Here is a 20,740-nt window from a genome sequence, read left to right as displayed (position 1 = left end):
AGGTCTAACTTAAATGTTGCATTCAACTGATGGTAACTTGACCAGTCTCCCACCCACCTAGAGGAAGAAGTTCCCTTTATAGGGATCCCACATACAATAAAGCAATACCACACGGCCCTAAACCTAACCTCCCAATACACCTACTTCAGCGGGTAAACTATTGGTCTGCTGTGTCAAATATTTACTGGATGTTTGGACAATATTGGCGAGAGCACCTGTCATCTCACAGTCACCACTTCCCCTGGAATAAGAATCACTTCCGTCCAAACCAGTAAGTATGTCTGTAATTATGACAATAAAATAATGTTCTGGCTGGCCAGGAGAATTATTATTATTTATTTCTTGTTCCAGCTTTTCTCTCTCTTACTTATACCCAATATCATACCAATCTTTTTTAAATAAAGTTTTTTATTAAAGAAAAAAAATACAAAAGCCATACAAATTATCAGCAGTGCAGTCAATTACATTTCCCCCCTTTCCCTCCCTCCCCCCTCACAGTTTCCCCTGCTCCCTTAACTGTTTTAATAAATCAGTTTCTGCATGTTGTACAGTTGTAAATATTATTTTCCTATTGTTCCAATTCATTTTTGTGCTAATAAAATTGTGTACATTTATTCAAATCCTGCCAATGATTTCAAGTCTCTTTGTTGTTTATTTCAAATAGATTTTAAGCTGACCTTAATCCTTTATCTTATCTTGACAGCCACTGGTTTGCGACTTTCATCATATTTAACATATCTATATGCAAATTAACATGTTCGAGTAAAATTTTGTTCTTCTTCCTGTTGTCCATCAATTGCTTTTGGTGCAAATCCTCCTCAGGAGGCCCTATTTCATTCCACCGTCTTCTCTTCCAGGACTCTGGGCTGTCCTCCAGCTTTCTTTGGTTTAGTTAAAATTAAGACACAGCGGTCTTTCGTGTCTTTTAACGAACTGATATTTTCCCAAACCGAAGAATCTTCCTTAAAAGCCCATACCATTTGATATATTTCACAGTCACCGGTAATAATTATTTGGTTCCTCTACAATTCAGGTTTGCTCCCCCCGGGCCCTAGGGGAACCTTCCAAAGATCAAAGACTGGCCTTCACTTTTATAAATCCTTATATGGCAAAAGTCCATGCGAGCAGATGTGGTTTCTTGTGTGAAATATTCCCCAGCTGTAATTTGTTGGTTGTCTTCTGTCCCCTTTGAGAGGGGCTCCTTTTTTCCTAATGCACCATCATTTGTGCCATTTTATCATTCCCAGCCGAAAACATATTTAATCATGTATTTGAACAAAGTCTCTTCATAACTTCAAACAAGTTGATACCTTGCCACTTCTAATTAGAGCCCTCCACAAAGGATCGCGCCATTAAACATCAAATTCTCAATTTATTTATAAAGTTTCACTTGCATTCCATTTAATTACTTGAATCTTTCTCCATGAGGCTTGCCAAATCATGAAGTAGCTGTCAGTATTGCAATGTTTCGTTCTTTGATTGCATAATGTGACATGCTGCCTTTAATTGCCTGATTGCATAATCTTCTGAAGAAGTTTGCATGCACACAAAAGCTGATACCAATAACAAACATAGTTGGTCCCTAAGGTGCAAGTGGAAGGATATTTTTCTCATTTTTTGTTTTGTTTTAATTACCTAATATATTGTTGTGCGAGAATGGGAGCTATTATATATCTCCTCCCTCTCCCCGCTGGGCGTTGCCCTCCTCCCCTCTGGTGGTTGCACCTGGCTTTTGCTGAAGTATATGGGTGTGTGAGTCAGCTCCCCGTTCTGTTGACTTATTATTTTCTTTTGTAAATAAATCTTGATACTGCGTTCCAATGACAGTTTGGTTCTGCTGTACTCTGCTACTATAGGCTAAGTTCCTCACCATTCAGACAAGTGAGGGAGGGCATTGGCCCAACAGTAGCAAGTATAAAAAAAATGAGACGTTCACATCACATATTCTGTAGCAGAGCGATGAAAGTCCTGTCAAAGCCCGAATTCAAATCTTTATTGAAAAACAGGAATGCTCCCGCTCATGGCGTTGGCATTGGAGAGTTTCCAATTGGTGCAATGCTAAACATCCAGAGCCCCTGCCCCTGCATTCGATTGTAGCAAGCAGCAGATATCGGACGACCCCGCGGATGAAGGCACATTCGCCCCGTCCCTGCGGGGTTCAACAGGGATAATTACCCCCAGATTCACATTGTTTAATTGCACGACTGGGGTGCCGTGTCCTAGGAAAGCAGTCAAACGCCATAGGCCATCACACCGGAAGTCTTCTCCAAAGTCTTTTTTAATATTTTATCTGTAATAGTAAGACCTGACAGTGAAAAGGAACTCTATCAGAAGGGGGTGGACCTTCATTGGGAGTTTTGCAAGAAGACGTTGGATGACCATCTGTCATGGATGCTTGAAATGAAATTTCTGGAGGGGGTTGGACTAGATTCTGAATCTATAATTTCATAATTCACCCTGCTGTGAAATTTTAAATTGACTTTTTAACAAGTGAAATTTTATACACGTTCCATGTGCTGATATGCTTTCAACCCTGTATTTGGTGGGCCATGACAGAATCTTCTCCCACATTGCAAACACTAAGACGTTTTCGCTCTTGCATGAATTCTTTGATGGGAAGTGAGATTATCCTTCCGACTGAAGCTCTTTCCACATTCCGAACACTGATAGGGTTTCTCCCCTGTATGAATTCTTTGATGAGAAGTGAAACTATTCTTCTGACTGAAGCTCTTTCCACATTCCAAGCACTGATAGGGTTTCTCCCCTGTATGAATTCGTCGATGGGAAGTGAGATCCCCACTCTGACGAAAGCTCTTTCCACATTCCAAGCACTGATAGGGTTTCTCCCCTGTATGAATTCTTTGATGGGAAGTGAGAATATCCTTCCGACTGAAGCGCTTTCCACATTCCAAGCAATGATAGGGTTTCTCCTCTGTATGAATGCTTTGATGAGAAGTGAGACGGGCACTTTGACTGAAGCTTTTTCCACATTCGAAGCACTGATAGGGTTTCTCCCCTGTATGAATTCTTCGATGGGAAGTGAGGCTGTGGATCTGACTGAAGCTTTTTCCACATTCGAAGCACTGATAGGGTTTTTCCCCTGTATGAATTCTTTGATGGGAAGTGAGACTGTGGCCGAGACTAAAGCTCTTTCCACATTCCAGGCATCGATAGGGTTTCTCCCCTGTATGAATTCTTTGATGGGAAGTGAGATCACCACTCAGACGAAAGCTCTTTCCACATTCCAAGCAATTATACGGTTTCCCGCCTGTATGAAGTCTTTGATGGGAATTGAGATCACCACTCTGACGAAAGCTCTTTCCACATTCCAAGCACTGATAGGGTTTCTGCCCGGTATGAATTCTTTGATGTGAAGTCAGATGGTGGCTGCGTCTAAAGCTCTTTTCACATTCCAAGCACTGATAGGGTTTCTCCCCTGTATGAATTCTTTGATGGGAAGTGAGATTGTGTCTGTGACTGAAGCTCTTTCCACAGTCCAAGCACTGATAGGGTTGTTCCCCTGTATGAATTCTTCGATGGGCAGTGAGAATAGCACTGTTACTGAAGCTCTTCCCACATTCCAAGCACTGATAGGGTTTCTCCCCTGTATGAATTCTTTGATGGGTCTTGAGAGTGCTCCTTTGACTGAAGCTCTTTCCACAGTCCAAGCACTGATAGGGTTGTTCCTCTGTATGAATTCTTCGATGGGCAGTGAGACTATTACTGTGACTGAAGCTATTTCCACATTCCAAGCATTGATAGGGTTTCTCCCCTGTATGAATTCTGTGATGGAAAGTGAGATCACCACTCAGACGAAAGCTCTTCCCACATTCTAAGCACTGATACGGTTTATCCCCTGTATGAATTCTTTGATGGCAAGTGAGATTGTTCCTGTGACTGAAGCTCTTTCCACAGTCCAAGCACTGATAGGGTTTCTCCCCTGTATGAATTCTTTGATGGCAAATGAGATATGCCCTGTATCTGAAGCTCTTTCCACATTCCAAGCATTGATAAGGTTTCTCCCCTGTATGAATTCTTTGGTGCAAAGTGAGACTATACTTCCGATTGAAGCTCTTCCCACATACTCTGCACTGATACAATTTCTCCCTACTCTGTGTTCTTTCGTGTGATGTGAGACTATTCCTTTTAATTAAGCTCTTTCTTTGATGGGAGGTGGATTGGGAGCTCTGACGGATGTTCTCTCCACACTCTGAATATTTATCTGACTTCTCCGCTATGTGGATTCTGTTGTGGTCCCCCTTGTTCTTCCCTTCCAATTCATCACCATCTGCAATGAAGAGAGAAGCTAATTAGAGCCTCAGGAAGAAATGGAGCTCCAGATTATTGAACAATGTTAATGAATGCTTATTGTGAGGGACAGGGGATATCACGAAGTCCCTCCCCTCCTGAGTTCAAGCCCATCCCCGAGCACAGGGGAAAGCAGAGGGAGCTCCGATTCCAGTGAGGAAGCAGGAAGTCGTGTCCGAGGCTCAGGCAAGGTAGCGGAGCCAGGGTCCCAGGTGGGACAGGAAGGGGCAAATAAGGGGGGGAGACCCATCCCCCCAACTCCGGAATTACGGAGAAAGAGGAGGGGAAAGAGGATGGGTCTGCCAAGGCTTTTGTGTTGGGGAAAGACGCGCCAAAAGCCATTCGGAGGTTCTGCAACGTAAGGACCCCATCGTTCCGTGTAAATAGCAATGACTTCAGCACTGTAAATACGCAGCACCAATAAAAGAATAAAATGCAGAGCTGCGTAGCGTCGTTACTCTGAAGTAGCCTGCTCCGGCCACTGTGACAGCAACCTCCGAATCTTTTTTTGGGCTACTTTGGAGTTGCCGGGATGAGTGTGTCAGAGGCGGAGAAATGGCGGCAGATCGCGGAGAAAGCCCAGCAAGAACTGCAGCAGCTGGCACAGCAGGCGCAGGGGGAATTAAAGGCAGCTAAAGAAGAAACCAAGAAGGTCCAGGACGACCGGCTACAACTTGCGGAACAGGTGAGAGCGCTCCAGGAAAGAGAGCAGCAATTAAGGGCGATGGCGGTAGACCTCCAAAACAAGCTGGATGCAGAGAAAAACAAGGCGGGAGGGGCACCCCAAGTCCAAGTGCTGCCAGGAAGGAGAGCCGGGACCCTAGTAAGCAAGTTCAATGGAGACCCGAGGGAATATCATGGCTTTGAGACTGAGATTGTGTATGCTCTTGAGCTGCACCATGATGACTTCCCTGATGATGAGCACAGGGTAGCGTTTATTGTGGAGCACCTTACCGGGGCAGCCAGGGAGTGGCTAAGACCGTTAATCGCAACAAAGAATCCTTGCATGAAGAATGTCAAACTATTTCTAGAAGGTTTGAAAACGATGTATTCGTCCGATAGTCATATGGACCAGACTAAGGAGGAACTTCATAATTTACGCCAAGGAAATATGACAGTTCGCGCATATTGGGCGAAATTCACCATGCTGGTGCACAGACTGGGGTGGGAACTAGAGTCAGCCCCAATGCAAGCGGCGTTCTGCTTGGGTTTGCATGAGGAGGTGAAGGATGAGCTCTCGAGAGGTCCAAAGCCCAGTAATATGGATCAGCTGAGCAAAGCGGCTCTGGCGGTGGGGGTGAGACAGGAATCCCGGTGGAGCGACAAGCAAGCAACGCGCGCAAAGCGGGCTTGGTTCCCACGGTCGCAGGAGAAGCCACTCCCCCAACAACCCTTTCAAGCCACGCCTGGGGCCAGCCAGGACCAGGAACCCATGCAGATTGATAGCGCGCGCGCGCGGGCTTTTCAAACCCCAGCGGCGCCAAGACGCAAGGAGGGAAGGGGCGGGAATTGCTTTCTTTGCAACTCCCCCCAGCATCTCGTCAGAGACTGCCCACATCGCAGGGAGTGGCAAGGAAAGGCGGGAACGGTTGTGCCCTCCCCCACTGAGGCAGCACCACAGCAGGGAAACGGGAAAGCCTGGCTGCAGGAGACAAGGGGCAGCAGCCAGGCACAGTCAGCAGACAACAGCCCCAGCCCGCCCACCCGCACAGAGAGGAGCAGAGCCAGCCCACCCCTCCCAGAGCAGGAGTGGTTCTAGAAGTCACGCTAACGCTCCCAAATGGCTATCCATTGACGGTCCTCGTCCTAATTGACAGTGGTACCTCAGCCAACTTCTTCTCGAGAAACTTTGCAGAAGAGCACCAGATCCAGCTTCTGCAGCTGGATTTTCCTCTGCACGTGGCAACCATTGACGGCAGAGAGTTGCTGGGAGGGGCCATCACTCATCAACCCCCCCCCATGAGAATGACGGTGGGAAGGCACTCAGAGACACTGGCATTCAACGTCACCACCATCTCAGACCCCCCCATCGTCTTGGGCATGAGCTGGCTGGCGCGCCACGACCCCTCCATCAGTTGGCACCAGAGATGCATCACTTTTGGATCGGACTTTTGCCTGGAACATTGCATGCAGCACCAACCAGGGGAGGGGCCTCCGATAGCCACGGTGGCCACCATGCACGTCAAAGGGGGTGAGGCGATACCCAAGCCGTACTGGGACCTGCAGGAGGTCTTCAGCGAAGCGGAGTCCGACCACCTACCCCCGCACAGGCCTTTTGACTGCCAGATCAACCTGGTGCCAGGGGCAACTATACCCCCAGCCAAGCTGTACGCCATGTCAGACCAGGAACTGGAGGATCTGCGCGCTTTCATCGACAAGAACCTCAAGCGGGGGTTCATCAGAGAAAGCAATGCAGCAGGGGGCAGCCCGGTCTTCTGGGTGGACAAGAAAGACACGCAACAGCGCCGTCTTGTGGTGGATTTTAGACGGCTGAATTCGGTGACAGAGCCAGTGGCTTTCCCCATGCCCAGAGTGGATGATCTCCTGACAGCGGCACGCAGGGGCAAGATTTTCACCAAGCTAGACCTGAGGGGGGCGTACAACTTGATCAGGATCCGGGAAGGCGATGAATGGAAAACCACGATGTTCACGCCTCTGGGCTCTTTTGAATATCTGGTGATGCCCTTCGGGTTGCAAGGGGGCTCAGCATGCTTCCAGGCCTTCATGCACCACGTCCTGGGGTCCCTCCTCTTCAAGAACTGCTTGGTCTTCCTGGATGACATCCTTATCTATTCCAATGACCCAGTGCAACATGTGAAGGATGTCAGGGAGGTGTTGCAGCGCCTGAAGGAGAACCACCTGTATGTGAAGCTGGAGAAGTGCAAGTTTCACACCAAAGAGGTGGACTTCCTGGGCTACAAGCTGTCAGACAAGGGGTTAGCGATGGACAAGGACAAGGTGCAGGCCATCCTGGACTGGCACAGCCCCAGGACGCGCAAAGATGCCCAACGCCTACTAGGCTTCGCCAACTTCTACAGGAAGTTCATCAAGAACTTCTCTCGCGTTACGGCTCCCATCACTGACTGCCTGAGAGGCAAGCAGAAGTTCAGGTGGACACCAGAGGCGCAAGCAGCGTTCGAAAGCCTCAAGAGGGTGTTCGCCTCAGACCAGAACCTGTTCCACGTGGTTCAGGACGCGCCCCTACGCGTTGAGACAGATGCTTCTGATAAAGCTGTGGGCGCCATTTTGTTGCAACTGGACGCCAACAGAGAGTGGAGACCCTGTGCCTTCTTCTCCAGGAAGTTGACCCAGCCAGAGCGAAACTACACGGTGTTTGATAGGGAACTTCTTGCGATCCACGCTGCGTTCCAGCACTGGAGACACTTCCTGGTGGGCGCAAAGCACCCCATCCAGGTGTGCACAGACCACAAGAACCTGGAGTTCTGGAGAAATGCCAGGGTGCTCAACCAGCAGCAGATACGGTGGGCAGAGTTCTTCTCGAACTTCAACTTCTCCATCCACTACATCCCGGGGGAGCAGAATGTCAGGGCAGATGCCCTCTCCCGCAAACCGGAGTACATGGAGGAGGAGGCGCCACCAGCACCCAGGCACATTTTCCCCCCGTCAGCATGGTCCTGCGGAGCAGCAGTAGTGAGCGAGGCAGAACTCACAGCACTGACGGCAGCGGATGAGTTTGCCAACCGCATCTTCAGAGATCTGAGAGGGGGGAGGGAGCAGGCAAAAGACTTTGCAGAACGCAGGGGGCTGCTTTTCTACAAGGGTGCACTGTACCTGCCCACCACCCAGCTTAGACGTAAGGTCCTCAAGCAGATGCACGACAACCCAACTGCGGGGCATTTTGGAAGGGACAAGACCGCTCACCTAGTCATGAGACACTTCTGGTGGCCAGGGGTGCGGGAGGATGTCAGAGACTATGTAAGGGGCTGTGACACCTGCCAGCGGGCAAAGGTGGTCAGAGCAGCGCCAGCAGGATTGCTGGAGCCCTTAGCCACACCACACAGGCCATGGGAAGTGGTGTCCATGGACTTCATCACAGACCTGCCTTCTTCCAGGGGCAAGACCGCAGTGTTGGTGGTGGTGGACCTCATGTCCAAAATGTGCCATTTTATACCGTGTGCCAGAGCGGTCTCTGCAGAAGAGACAGCCAAACTGTTTGTTGACCACGTATTCAGACTGCATGGCTTACCTTTAAGAGTTATTTCGGATAGAGGCCGCCAATTTGTGTCCAGGTTCTGGCGGCGGCTCATGAACCTCCTGCAGGTGGAGGTCAGCTTGTCGACGGCTAGACACCCGCAGACCAATGGACAGGCGGAGAGGGTCAACGCCATTCTGCAGCAGTACCTGAGATGCTACGTCAGCCAGCGGCAAACGGACTGGGTGGATCGCCTGCCACTGGCAGAATTTGCCTACAACAATGCAGTGCACGTCTCCACAGGGGTGTCGCCCTTTAAGGCCAACTACGGGCGCGACCTCAGATCTTTCCCGGAGAGGGAGGGGGAGGAGGAGGAGGAGGGCCCGCAAGCTGAGGATTGGGCAGAGGAACTGGAGACGGTGCACCAGCAGCTCAGAGAACACTTGGAGAGAGCCAAGGAAGCATACAAGAAGGGGGCAGATCGCCACAGGCGACAGGGGGAGGTCATCAGGGTGGGGGACAAGGTTTGGCTGTCCTCGGAGGGCCTTCCCACCAGAGGGAGGTGCAAGAAGCTGGCACCCAGAAGGTTGGGCCCCTTCACGGTCACGCAACAGGTCAACCCGGTGGCCTTCAGACTGGCACTGCCAGAGGACATGAGGGTGCACCCAGTGTTTCATAGATCGCTGCTGTCGCCGTACAGGGAAAGCAGCAGGCTCCGAGACAGCGAACAAACCCCCGAGGGAGGGGGGGAGAGGGAAGGCAGGGAGCAACTCAATGAGGCCACGGCCATCCTGGATTCACGGAGAGGGGTGGGGGGCCTGGAGTACCTCATGGCATGGGAGGATGCTCCGCAGTCCCAGAATGAATGGGTCCCGGCCACTCAGATACAGGAGGAATTCTTGGTGGAAGAATTTCATGCCCTCTATCCCCACAGACCCAAGCCCTGGCACATGGAAAGGGAGGGGGAGGAGGAGGAGGCACGGGAGAGCAGCTCACCATGGCGCTGGGAAGCGGAGTTTGAGGAACCGGGAGACGAGGTATGGGTGTCACCGAGATCCACCCAGTCAGAGGCAGAAGCAGATTGGCAGCACATTTTTACCCCCACCAGCTCGGACGCCACGGACTTTTTGGGATTCCAGTCCTCCCAGGCGGAAGGGGGGGGGCTCGCAGGACTGGGGGGAGGTGTTCACACCGACGGGCTCGGAAAGTACTGAGTTCTTAGGCTTCGAGTCGTCCCCGACACCTGGGGGGGACTTGGGGAGGGGAGAAGGAGAGCTTGGGAGGGGGGTGGATGTGAGGGACAGGGGATATCGCGAAGTCCCTCCCCTCCTGAGTTCAAGCCCATCCCCGAGCACAGGGGAAAGCAGAGGGAGCTCCGATTCCAGTGAGGAAGCAGGAAGTCGTGTCCGAGGCTCAGGCAAGGTAGCGGAGCCAGGGTCCCAGGTGGGACAGGAAGGGGCAAATAAGGGGGGGAGACCCATCCCCCCAACTCCGGAATTACGGAGAAAGAGGAGGGGAAAGAGGATGGGTCTGCCAAGGCTTTTGTGTTGGGGAAAGACGCGCCAAAAGCCATTCGGAGGTTCTGCAACGTAATGACCCCATCGTTCCGTGTAAATAGCAATGACTTCAGCACTGTAAATACGCAGCACCAATAAAAGAATAAAATGCAGAGCTGCGTAGCGTCGTTACTCTGAAGTAGCCTGCTCCGGCCACTGTGACACTTATGATAGAGGAAGAGTTGAAGAGAGTTAGAGGTGAGGCCTTACTATAGTTTTCACTGCCTTTGTTGGTGGTATTAACTGACATATTGCTTGGCTTTCATCCAGGATAGATTTTGTTTGGCTCCATCATGGAGTCCACTCCATCTGAAAGGTCAGTCATCTCTTTGGTCAACCAAATGCAGACAGAAGCAAAAGCAAAAACAACAAACCTGACAGAAGTTACTTCCAACTTCCCAAAAAACTCTCAAGCCGACATTTAAGAAGGCCTGGGCAGTTCAGACAAGTCTGGTCATTGTTTAGAAAGGGATGACTAGACAAAGAATATTCACAGAGAAAAGAGTTGATATCCCTCCATTCAGGGCTCACAGTGGGGATGCAAGAATCCCAGATGCTGTTGGTCTCTATCCAAGTAGTGGAGGTTCATCACATAGAGGTATGTATGGAATTTAAAAACTGATCTTATGATCCAAAGGGGAGTTTTACCTAGAGGGTCCATGATTCCACTATTCTCCTCCATGACTTCCTTATGCAGAGTTCTTTGGTCAGGATCCAGCAATGTCCACGTCTTGTCTTTGAAAGAAACAGCAACGCCATCACTTGCACACTCCCCATCAGCATTTACCTCAATCTGGTTAGTGTAAATTTAAATTTAGATGTAAATCACTTTCTTCAGTTTGAACCCCCCCCATGTTCTTGAGGAGAGCAACTCTGAATTGTTTCATTGCTAACAGAAGAGGGAAACTGACTATTACTCAAACTTAATCTAAGCACAACAACCACAACAGCTCCTTAATAGACATCAAGCTATGTGTTCATGAACCAAGAACTCATAAACTGCCAACTAATGATGAACCATGTTATAGATATTCTGCTAGTTTTGAGAGATACAAATGACATGAGAAGTCCCGGTCTACCTGTTTGTATCATTTATTATTCATATGTCTCACAGTGGCCGGAGTAGGCTACTTCAGAGTAACGACGCTACGCAGCTCTGCATTTTATTCTTTTATTGGTGCTGCGTATTTACAGTGCTGAAGTCATTGCTATTTACATGGAGTGATGTGGTCAGTCGGTATCAGAACCTCCGAATGACTTTTGGCGCGTCTTTCCCCAGCACAAAAGCCTCGGAAGCCCCATTCTCTTGCCCCTCCTCTTTCTGCGTAATTCTGGCGTTGGAGGGATGGGTCTCCCCCCCTTACTTGCCCCTTCCTGTCCCACCTGGGACCCTGGCTCCGCTACCTTGCCTGAGCCTCGGACCCGACTTCCTGCTTCCCCACTGGAATCAGAGCTCCCTCTGCTTTCCCCTGTGGTCAGTGCTGGGCTTGAACTCAGGAGGGGAGGGACTTCGCGATATCCCCTGTCCCTCACATCCACCCCCCTCCCAAGCTCCCCTTCTCCCCTCCCCAGGTCCCCCCCAGGTGTCGGTGACGACTGGAAGCCTAGGAACTCAGTGCTTTCCGAGCCCGTTGGTGTGAACACCTCCGCCCAGTCCTGCGAGGCCCCCCCTTCCGCCTGGGAGGACTGGAATCCCAAAAAGTCCGTGGCGTCTGAGCTGGTGGGGGTAAAAATGTGCTGCCAATCTGCTTCTGCCTCTGACTGGGTGGATCTTGGTGACACCCATCTCTCGTCTCCCGATTCCTCAAACTCCGCCTCCCAGCGCCATGGTGAGCTGCTCTCCCGTGCCTCCTCCTCCTCCCCCTCCCTTTCCATGTGCCAGGGCTTGGGTCTGTGGGGAAAGAGGGCGTGAAATTCTTCCACCAAGAATTCCTCCTGTATCTGAGTGGCGGGGACCCATTCATTCTGGGAGGGCGGAGCGTCCTCCCATGCCATGAGGTACTCCAGGCCCCCCACCCCCCTCCGTGAATCAAGGATGGCCGTGGCTTCATTGAGTTGCTCCCTGCCTCCCCTCTCCCCCCCTCCCTCGGGGGTGTGTTCGCTGTCTCGGAGCCTGCTGCTTTCCCTGTACGGCGACAGCAGCGATCTATGAAACACTGGATGCACCCTCATGTCCTCTGGCAGTGCCAGCCTGTATGCCACCGGGTTGACCTGTTGCGTGACTGTGAAGGGACCCAGCCTTCTGGGCGCCAGCTTTTTGCACCTCCCTCTGGTGGGAAGGCCCGCCGAGGACAACCAAACCTTGTCCCCCACCCTGATGACCTCCCCTTGTCGCCTGTGGCGATCTGCCCCCCTTTTGTACGCTTCCTTGGCCCTCTCCAAGTGTTCTCTGAGCTGCTGGTGCACCGTCTCCAGTTCCTCTGCCCAATCCTCAGCCTGTGGGCCCTCCTCCTCCTCCTCCCCCTCCCTCTCTGGGAAAGATCTGAGGTCGCGCCCGTAATTGGCCTTAAAGGGTGACACCCCTGTGGAGACATGCACCGCATTGTTGTAGGCAAATTCTGCCAGTGGCAGTCGATCCACCCAGTCTGTTTGCCGCTGGCTGACGTAGCATCTCAGGTACTGCTGCAGAATGGCGTTGACTCTCTCCGCCTGTCCGTTGGTCTGCGGGTGTCTAGCTGTCGACAAGCTGACCTCCACCTGCAGGAGGTTCATGAGCCGCCGCCAGAACCTGGAAACAAATTGGCGGCCACGATCCGAAATAACTCTTAAAGGTAAGCCATGCAGTCGGAATACGTGGTCCACAAACAGTCTGGCTGTCTCTTCTGCCGAGACCGCCCTGGCACACGGTATAAAGTGGCACATTTTGGACATGAGGTCCACCACCACCAACACTGCGGTCTTGCCCCTGGAAGAAGGCAGATCTGTGATGAAGTCCATGGACACCACTTCCCATGGCCTGTGTGGGGTGGCTAAGGGCTCCAGCAATCCTGGTGGCGCTGCTCTGACCACCTTTGCCCGCTGGCAGGTGTCACAGCCCCGTACATAGTCTCGAACATCTTCCCGCACCCCTGGCCACCAGAAGTGTCTCATGACTAGGTGGGCGGTTTTGTCCCTTCCAAAATGACCCGCCGTTGGGTTGTCGTGCATCTGCTTGAGGACTGTACGTCTCAGCTGGGTGGTGGGCAGGTACAGTGCACCCTTGTAGAAAAGCAGCCCCCTGCGTTCTGCAAAGTCTTTTGCCTGCTCCCTCCCCCCTCTCAGTTCTCTGAAGATGCGGTTGGCAAATTCATCCGCTGCCGTCAATGCTGTGAGTTCTGCCTCGCTCACCATTGCTGCTCCGCATGACCATGCTGACGGGGGGAAAATGTGCCTGGGTGCTGGTGGCGCCTCCTCCTCCATGTACTCTGGCTTGCGGGAGAGGGCATCCGCCCTGACATTCTGCTCTCCCGGGATGTAGTGGATGGAGAAGTTGAAGTTCGAGAAGAACTCTGCCCACCGTATCTGCCGCTGGTTGAGCACCCTGGCAGTTCTCCAGAACTCCAGGTTCTTGTGGTCTGTGCACACCTGGATGGGGTGCTTTGCGCCCACCAGGAAGTGTCGCCAGTGCTGGAACGCAGCGTGGATCGCGAGAAGTTCCCTATCAAACACTGTGTAGTTGCGTTCAGGCTGTGTCAGCTTCCTGGAGAAGAAGGCACAGGGTCTCCACTCCCTGTTGGCGTCCAGTTGCAACAAAATGGCGCCCACAGCTTTATCAGAAGCATCTGTCTCCACGCGTAGGGGCGCGTCCTGAACCACGTGGAACAGGTTCTGGTCTGAGGCGAACACCCTCTTGAGGCTTTCGAACGCTGCTTGCGCCTCTGGTGTCCACCTGAACTTCTGCTTGCCTCTCAGGCAGTCAGTGATGGGAGCCGTAACGCGAGAGAAATTCTTGATGAACTTCCTGTAGAAGTTGGCAAAGCCTAGTAGGCGTTGGGCATCTTTGCGCGTCCTGGGGCTGTGCCAGTCCAGGATGGCCTGCACCTTGTCCTTGTCCATCGCCAGCCCCTTGTCTGACAGCTTGTAGCCCAGGAAGTCCACCTCTTTGGTGTGAAACTTGCACTTCTCCAGCTTCACATACAGGTGGTTCTGCTTCAGGCGCTGCAACACCTCCCTGACATCTTTCACATGCTGCACTGGGTCATTTGAATAGATAAGGATGTCATCTAGGAAGACCAAGCATTTCCTGAAGAGGAGGGACCCCAGGACGTGGTGCATGAAGGCCTGGAAGCATGCTGAGCCCCCTTGCAAACCGAAGGGCATCACCAGATATTCAAAAGAGCCCAGAGGCGTGAACATCGTGGTTTTCCATTCATCGCCTTCCCGGATCCTGATCAAGTTGTACGCCCCCCATAGGTCCAGCTTGGTGAAAATCTTGCCCCTGCGTGCCGCTGTCAGGAGATCGTCCACTCTGGGCATGGGGAAAGCCACTGGCTCTGTCACCGAATTCAGCCGTCTAAAGTCCACCACAAGACGGCGCTGTTGCGTGTCTTTCTTGTCCACCCAGAAGACCGGGCTGCCCCCTGCTGCCTTGCTTTCCCTGATGAACCCCCGCTTGAGGTTCTTGTCGATGAAAGCGCGCAGATCCTCCAGTTCCTGGTCTGACATGGCGTACAGCTTGGCTGGGGGTATCGTCGCCCCTGGCACCAGGTTGATCTGGCAGTCAAAAGGCCTGTGCGGGGGTAGGTGGTCGGACTCCGCTTCGCTGAAGACCTCCTGCAGGTCCCAGTACGGCTTGGGTATCGCCTCACCCCCTTTGACATGCATGGTGGCCACCGTGGCTATCGGAGGCCCCTCCCCTGGTTGGTGCTGCATGCAATGTTCCAGACAAAAGTCCGACCCAAACGTGATGCACCTCTGGTGCCAACTGATGGAGGGGTCGTGGCGCGCCAGCCAGCTCATACCCAAGACGATGGGGGGGTCTGAGATGGTGGTGACGTTGAACGCCAGTGTCTCTGAGTGCCTTCCCACAGTCATTCTCATGGGGGGGGTTTGATGTGTGATGGCCCCTCCCAGCAGCTCTCTGCCGTCAATGGTTGCCACGTGCAGAGGAAAATCCAGCTGCAGAAGCTGGATCTGGTGCTCTTCTGCAAAGTTTCTCGAGAAGAAGTTGGCTGAGGCACCACTGTCAATTAAGGCTAGGACTGTCAGTGGATAGCCATTTGGGAGCGTTAGCGTGACTTCTAGAACCACTCCTGCTCTGGGAGGGGTGGGCTGGCTCTGCTCCTCTCTGTGCGGGTGGGTGGGTTGGGGCTGTTGTCTGCTGACTGTGCCTGGCTGCTGCCCCTTGTCTCCTGCAGCCAGGCTTTCCCGTTTCCCTGCTGTGGTGCTGCGTCAGTGGGGGAGGGCACCACCGTTCCCGCCTTTCCTTGCCACTCCCTGCGATGTGGGCAGTCTCTGACGAGATGCTGGGGGGAGTTGCAGAGAAAGCAATTCCCGCCCCTTCCCTCCTTGCGTCTTGGCGCCGCTGGGGTTTGAAAAGCCCGCGCGCGCGCGCTATCAATCTGCATGGGCTCCTGGTCCTGGCTGGCCCCAGGCGTGGCTTGAAAGGGTTGTTGAGGGAGTGGCTTCTCCTGCGACCGTGGGAACCAAGCCCGCTTTGCGCGCGCCGCTTGCTTGTCGTTCCACCGGGATTCCTGTCTCACCCCCACCGCCAGAGCCGCTTTGCTCAGCTGATCCATAGTACTGGGCTTTGGACCTCTCGAGAGCTCATCCTTCACCTCCTCATGCAAACCCAAGTAGAACGCCGCTTGCATAGGAGGCGACTCCAAAACCCACCCCAGTCTGTGCACCAGCATGGTGAATTTCGCCCAATATGCGCGAACTGTCATATTTCCTTGGCGTAAATTATGAAGTTCCTCCTTAGTCTGGTCCATATGACTATCGGACGAATACATCGTCCTCAAACCTTCTAGAAATTGTTGGACATTTTTCATGCAAGGATTCTTGGTTGCGATTAACGGTCTTAGCCACTCCCTGGCTGCTCCGGTAAGATGTTCCACAATAAACGCTACTCTGTGCTCATCATCGGGGAACTCATTATGGTGCAGCTCAAGAGCATACACGATCTCAGTCTCAAAGCCATGATATTCCCTCGGGTCTCCATTGAACTTGCTTACTAGGGTCCCGGCTCTCCTTCCTGGCAGCACTTGGACTTGGGGGGCCCCTCCCGCCTTGTCTTTCTCTGCATCCAGCTTGCTTTGGAGGTCTACCGCCACCGCCCTTAATTGCTGCTCTCTTTCCTGAAGCGCTCTCACCTGTTCCGCAAGTTGTAGCCGGTCTTCCTGGACCTTCTTAGTCTCTTCTTTAGCTGCCTTTAATTCTCCCTGTGCCTGCAGCGTCAGCTGCTGCAGCTCCTCCTGTGCTTGCTCCGCGATCTGCCGCCATCTCTCCGCCTCTGACACGCTCATCCCGGCAACTCCAAAGTAGCCCAAAAAAGATTCGGAGGTTGCTGTCACAGTGGCCGGAGTAGGCTACTTCAGAGTAACGACGCTACGCAGCTCTGCATTTTATTCTTTTATTGGTGCTGCGTATTTACAGTGCTGAAGTCATTGCTATTTACACGGAGTGATGTGGTCAGTCGGTATCAGAACCTCCGAATGACTTTTGGCGCGTCTTTCCCCAGCACAAAAGCCTCGGAAGCCCCATTCTCTTGCCCCTCCTCTTTCTGCGTAATTCTGGCGTTGGAGGGATGGGTCTCCCCCCCCTTACTTGCCCCTTCCTGTCCCACCTGGGACCCTGGCTCCGCTACCTTGCCTGAGCCTCGGACCCGACTTCCTGCTTCCCCACTGGAATCAGAGCTCCCTCTGCTTTCCCCTGTGGTCAGTGCTGGGCTTGAACTCAGGAGGGGAGGGACTTCGCGATATCCCCTGTCCCTCACAATATGTTCCTTGTTTTAAAAAGCAAATAAAAAGTTATTCCAAAAAGAAAAGAAAATGGCAACACAGAGAGGCCCTATCTGCATTCAAACTGCAAAGCAGGATCACGTTACTTTAAAGAGTCATTGCTTCTACTGCTGTGTGATGGAGCGGTAAGTTGTCTGACATTGGTAAGGCATTCAGATCACGGCACTGGTATTAGATATTTTGAGCCGCCAATACATTGTGGTGGCCGAGGAGCTGTCATGTATTCCTAGCTCAAATTGCCTGCAGATGACAAAGGTGCAGGCAGGCAGGCAGGTGGAGGAGCCCAAAAGAGTGCCCCCCTTCTCCATCTCTATCTGCTTGCCTGCCTCCCCCCAAACCCAAACTGTGCAAGCCCCAATACCTCTCTGGCTCCATCTCTCCATGTCCCCATCTCCACTCCCCTAGAACTCACCAGATCTCTCTGAGAGCCCTAGAGAGGAACACTCAGAAGTTTTGAGGAGGGATGCAGGAGACAACCTGATCAGGTCAACCGTCCATCTTCCCCCTTCCATCCTCGCTACCTTTGCAAGATCCATCTCTTTCATCCTTCCTGAAGAGTCAAGGAGCCAAAACAAGCTGCAGGGTCCTGGGAGAGAGGAAGAAGCAAAGGGATTCTCAGAGGCCCTGCAGGGATTCTCCTGCCCCTGGAGAAGCACAAATGGGGCAGCCCCTTCCCAAGAGAAACCCCATTTCTAAATATTTCTAGTGGTTCCAATTTCCTCTGTTTACTCCTCTCCCCACTCCTCTGTTACCAGGAATGGTTAACTTCATAATATGTTGACACCATAGTATTGCATTAATAAAGTGAAGAAAGTTGTTTGTTTGTTTTTACTAGATACTACTCTTTGTCCATTTAGCCCTTTATTGTCTAGTCTGTCTGATAATAGCTTTCTCAGGCAGAGTATTTTCCATTAGTTACCACCTGATCCTTTTAACTGAATAATAATAATAATAATAATAATAATTTATTATTTATATGCCAGCCACTCTGGGCGGCTTCCAGCAGAATATAACAATCTAATGCAATACAAAAATGTGATAATAAAATATAACCTTTTCATGTAGGCAACCTACATCAAAAAATAACATACAACAATCATTAGAATAATATAAAACAATAATATCAACATACACATTGAGAAGCAGAGACTACAGGGTAGAGCAAGGCAGGTGGAAGGAGGCCTTGCCTGATGGAGTCTCTCCCCTCACTGAAAATGCCAGAGTTGATGAACAAGAGCCCTGATGGATCAGGCAATAGACTCATCTAGTTCAGCATCCTGTTCTCAGAGTGGCCAACCCAGTTCCTATGGGAAACCTGCAGGCAGGAACGAAATGTTCCCCTCTCTTTTAAAATCATTAAAACAAATGACTCCCTGCAAGTAGGAAATCAGCATCACTGTTAGGACGCCGACAAGTTGGTGCACTGAAGAGCAGCAGTCAGGGCCAGGTGAAGGTCAAAGCCAGCAGTCAGGGTCAGATAAAGCCAAAGTCCGTTCAGTCAGGAAGCCGAGGTCAGGGTTAGCCAGGAGTCAGAATACAGGAATAAACACACAGCGAGCGTTTTCAACTATGCCTTCAGCACGGCAGTTGCAGGCGCTGAAAAATGGGGCATCCAACCTCCCCTTAAGTATCTGATTCGCTCCCACGCTTTCTACGAGCTGCAGCTGTTTCTAATTGCAGTCTTATTTTCTCTGCTCTGCGTTGTCGAGCTGCGAATGGAGGGGGCCGGCTGATTCCCTCCCTGACTGGGACCTGCTTCTGACCCAACTTCTCCCAGCTCTGATCTTTCCCCCCCTCTGTCAGATTCCTCCTCCTCAGAGGAGTGCCACTTCCAGTCTTCATCAGGCAGGAATTCCTCAAATTCTTCTGCGGGTACCTCCTCGCCAGGGTATGTGTGCCACCATTCCTCCTCATCTGTCTCGACCCTGACAATTACCTACTAAAGTCTCAGTCTGTAATGTGCACCCTGCAACCTTCTGAAGTGGTGCTGTCATATTTGTTGACACAGCAAGTGGTGGTATGAGCAGAGGTGTAGGAAGGGGGGGGGTTGGACCACCCCAGGTATCATCGCTGTGGTGGTTACATTTGGTGCCCGCCCAAGACTCCCAAGCCTACCCTGAGCTGCCTATCGCACAGGGTACCACCTGGTCTTGCTACGCCTCTGGGTGCAGGGGCTCTAAGATGCAGCTTCTGGGCTGCCTCCAACTTCCCTGACCACAGTGCTGTGAAGGGAGGCTTCATGCTGCCTACCGGAGAAGCCCTGATCCCAAGGAAGGAAGGAAGGAAGCCAGAGGGAGGGAGAAGGAAAGCGAGAGAAATAAGTCCCATTGAGCTCAGTCAGTCCCATTTAAGCTTCCCAGTTAAGTTAAACTTTCAGGTTTCCAAATAAATGGTTGAGAGTGTAAATAACTTTATGTGGACAGCTAGTGTAGGGGTTAGAGAGTTCAAACCCTGCTTCTCCACATTACTTGGTTAATTATGCATATATATGCATATATATTTAGGAGTCTGATCCATGAAATTCAGTGGTTCTTACTCCAAAGTGCATAGAGGATTGCTTAGAAGTAAGTCCCATTGAGCTCCTCAGCCCCAATTAAGCATGTCCGTGGGATTGAATCCTGTGAGATCCTGTATCAACCCATCTAGAAGTCCCATTGAACTGAATTGGACTTGCTTCTGAGTAGACAAGCATAGGATGGTGCTGTAAGTCACCATCTTTTTACACTCTTATGTGTACATGGGGGGGAAAAATAAAATATGGGAGTGTAAGTGGGGTTTATTCTAAGCTCTGACTCCCCCCCCAAAAGCATCCAGCATACTTCCCACCCCCAAAATGAATGAAAGGAAATGAAAGAGGGAAGAGAAAATAAGAATTAACACAGAACGAGGCAGGGGAGAAGAAGAAACATCACAGGAAGAAAACTTGAAATTTGGGGAAATAAGAAAGACAGTGTGGGAGCAAGAAAAAACAAAGTTTCATTGAAAAGAATGTGGTAGTAAGGGGATTCACCCTACCGCAGTTTCTTGGGCAAAGGGATTATTTACCTTTCTTAAGCTGCAGTTTGGCACCAAGACTCCATCCCTGCTCAAACTATAACTATAAAGCTGAACCCCCACCCAAAATCCTATTTTTTTGTGACTAGCGTTTGCAGTTTGTTACAAAATGACTATTCTCGCTGTAAAAGACATCGTGCATGAGCTGAACGGGGGGGTGGCCCTTCCCTCCTCCCTTGCAGCCCTGGGACGCCCTTCTCCCAGTTGCACCCTAAAGGGGAAGAGAGAAGAGACTCACCAGATTCCACGAGGGGCACCGAGGAAGTTTTTGCAAAGCAGAGAGAAGAAAGCAGCTTCCTCTTTGCTTGCAGGAAGGGACTGGGCAGGGGAGGGCTTCTGCTCTGGAGGACTTCACCCTCCCCCGCCCTCCACTTCCTGTCCTCTCTAGGAATCCAGGCAGCGGGACCCAGCAGCAGCGCCGTCCTCGTCCTCCCGCTGCTGCTGTCGGTCGGTCCAGGTGGAGGCGAGCCCCCTGGGGGTCGCGGAGGAGGCTGGGCGGGGACAGCCGGAGCCCAGCCGGGCAGCAGCAGCAGCAGGAGGACGAGGACGAGGACAGCGCTGCTGCTGGGTCCCGCTGGCTGGCTGGGCGCTCGCGGTCTCACACAGCGCAGCGCGGAGGTATGGCTTATTTCCAGGGGGTGTCTTCTATTTAACAAATGTTTAAAAAGCCTGCTACGGATTACTTTATGACTACGCCTTTTTTTTTAAAGGGAAACACGGTATTACAA

The 20,740-nt window shown here is 51.6% G+C and overlaps 1 protein-coding gene across 1 annotated transcript; it reads right to left on the bottom strand.

Moving 5' to 3' along the window:
• Positions 1 to 496: 496 nt before the first annotated feature.
• Positions 497 to 20,382, bottom strand: LOC132591274 (uncharacterized). The gene is made up of 4 exons (XM_060269154.2): positions 20,251 to 20,382; positions 17,371 to 17,544; positions 10,666 to 10,752; positions 497 to 4,288 (listed from the first exon to the last, which is right to left on the bottom strand). Exons 2-4 carry the CDS (start codon positions 17,501 to 17,503, stop codon positions 2,580 to 2,582), a joined length of 1,929 nt encoding a protein of 642 aa, XP_060125137.2. The 5' UTR covers positions 17,504 to 17,544; positions 20,251 to 20,382; the 3' UTR covers positions 497 to 2,579.
• Positions 20,383 to 20,740: the final 358 nt, after the last annotated feature.

Source organism: Zootoca vivipara, chromosome 2 (genome assembly GCF_965207765.1).
Source record: "Zootoca vivipara chromosome 2, rZooViv2.hap1.1, whole genome shotgun sequence".
NCBI classification, from domain to species: Eukaryota; Metazoa; Chordata; class Lepidosauria; order Squamata; family Lacertidae; genus Zootoca; species Zootoca vivipara.
This window is presented reverse-complemented; position numbering and strand designations above follow the sequence as displayed.

Coding starts and splice junctions, on each gene's coding strand:
- LOC132591274 (XM_060269154.2), bottom strand. CDS start 17,503: ATGAAAGAGATGGATCTTGCAAAGGTAGCGAGGATGGAAGGGGGAAGA. Junction 10,753..17,370: donor AGGGCTCTCAGAGAGATCTG/GTGAGTTCTAGG, acceptor TTTCTTTCAAAG/ACAAGACGTGGACATTGCTG. Junction 4,289..10,665: donor TGGAATCATGGACCCTCTAG/GTAAAACTCCCC, acceptor TCTTCATTGCAG/ATGGTGATGAATTGGAAGGG.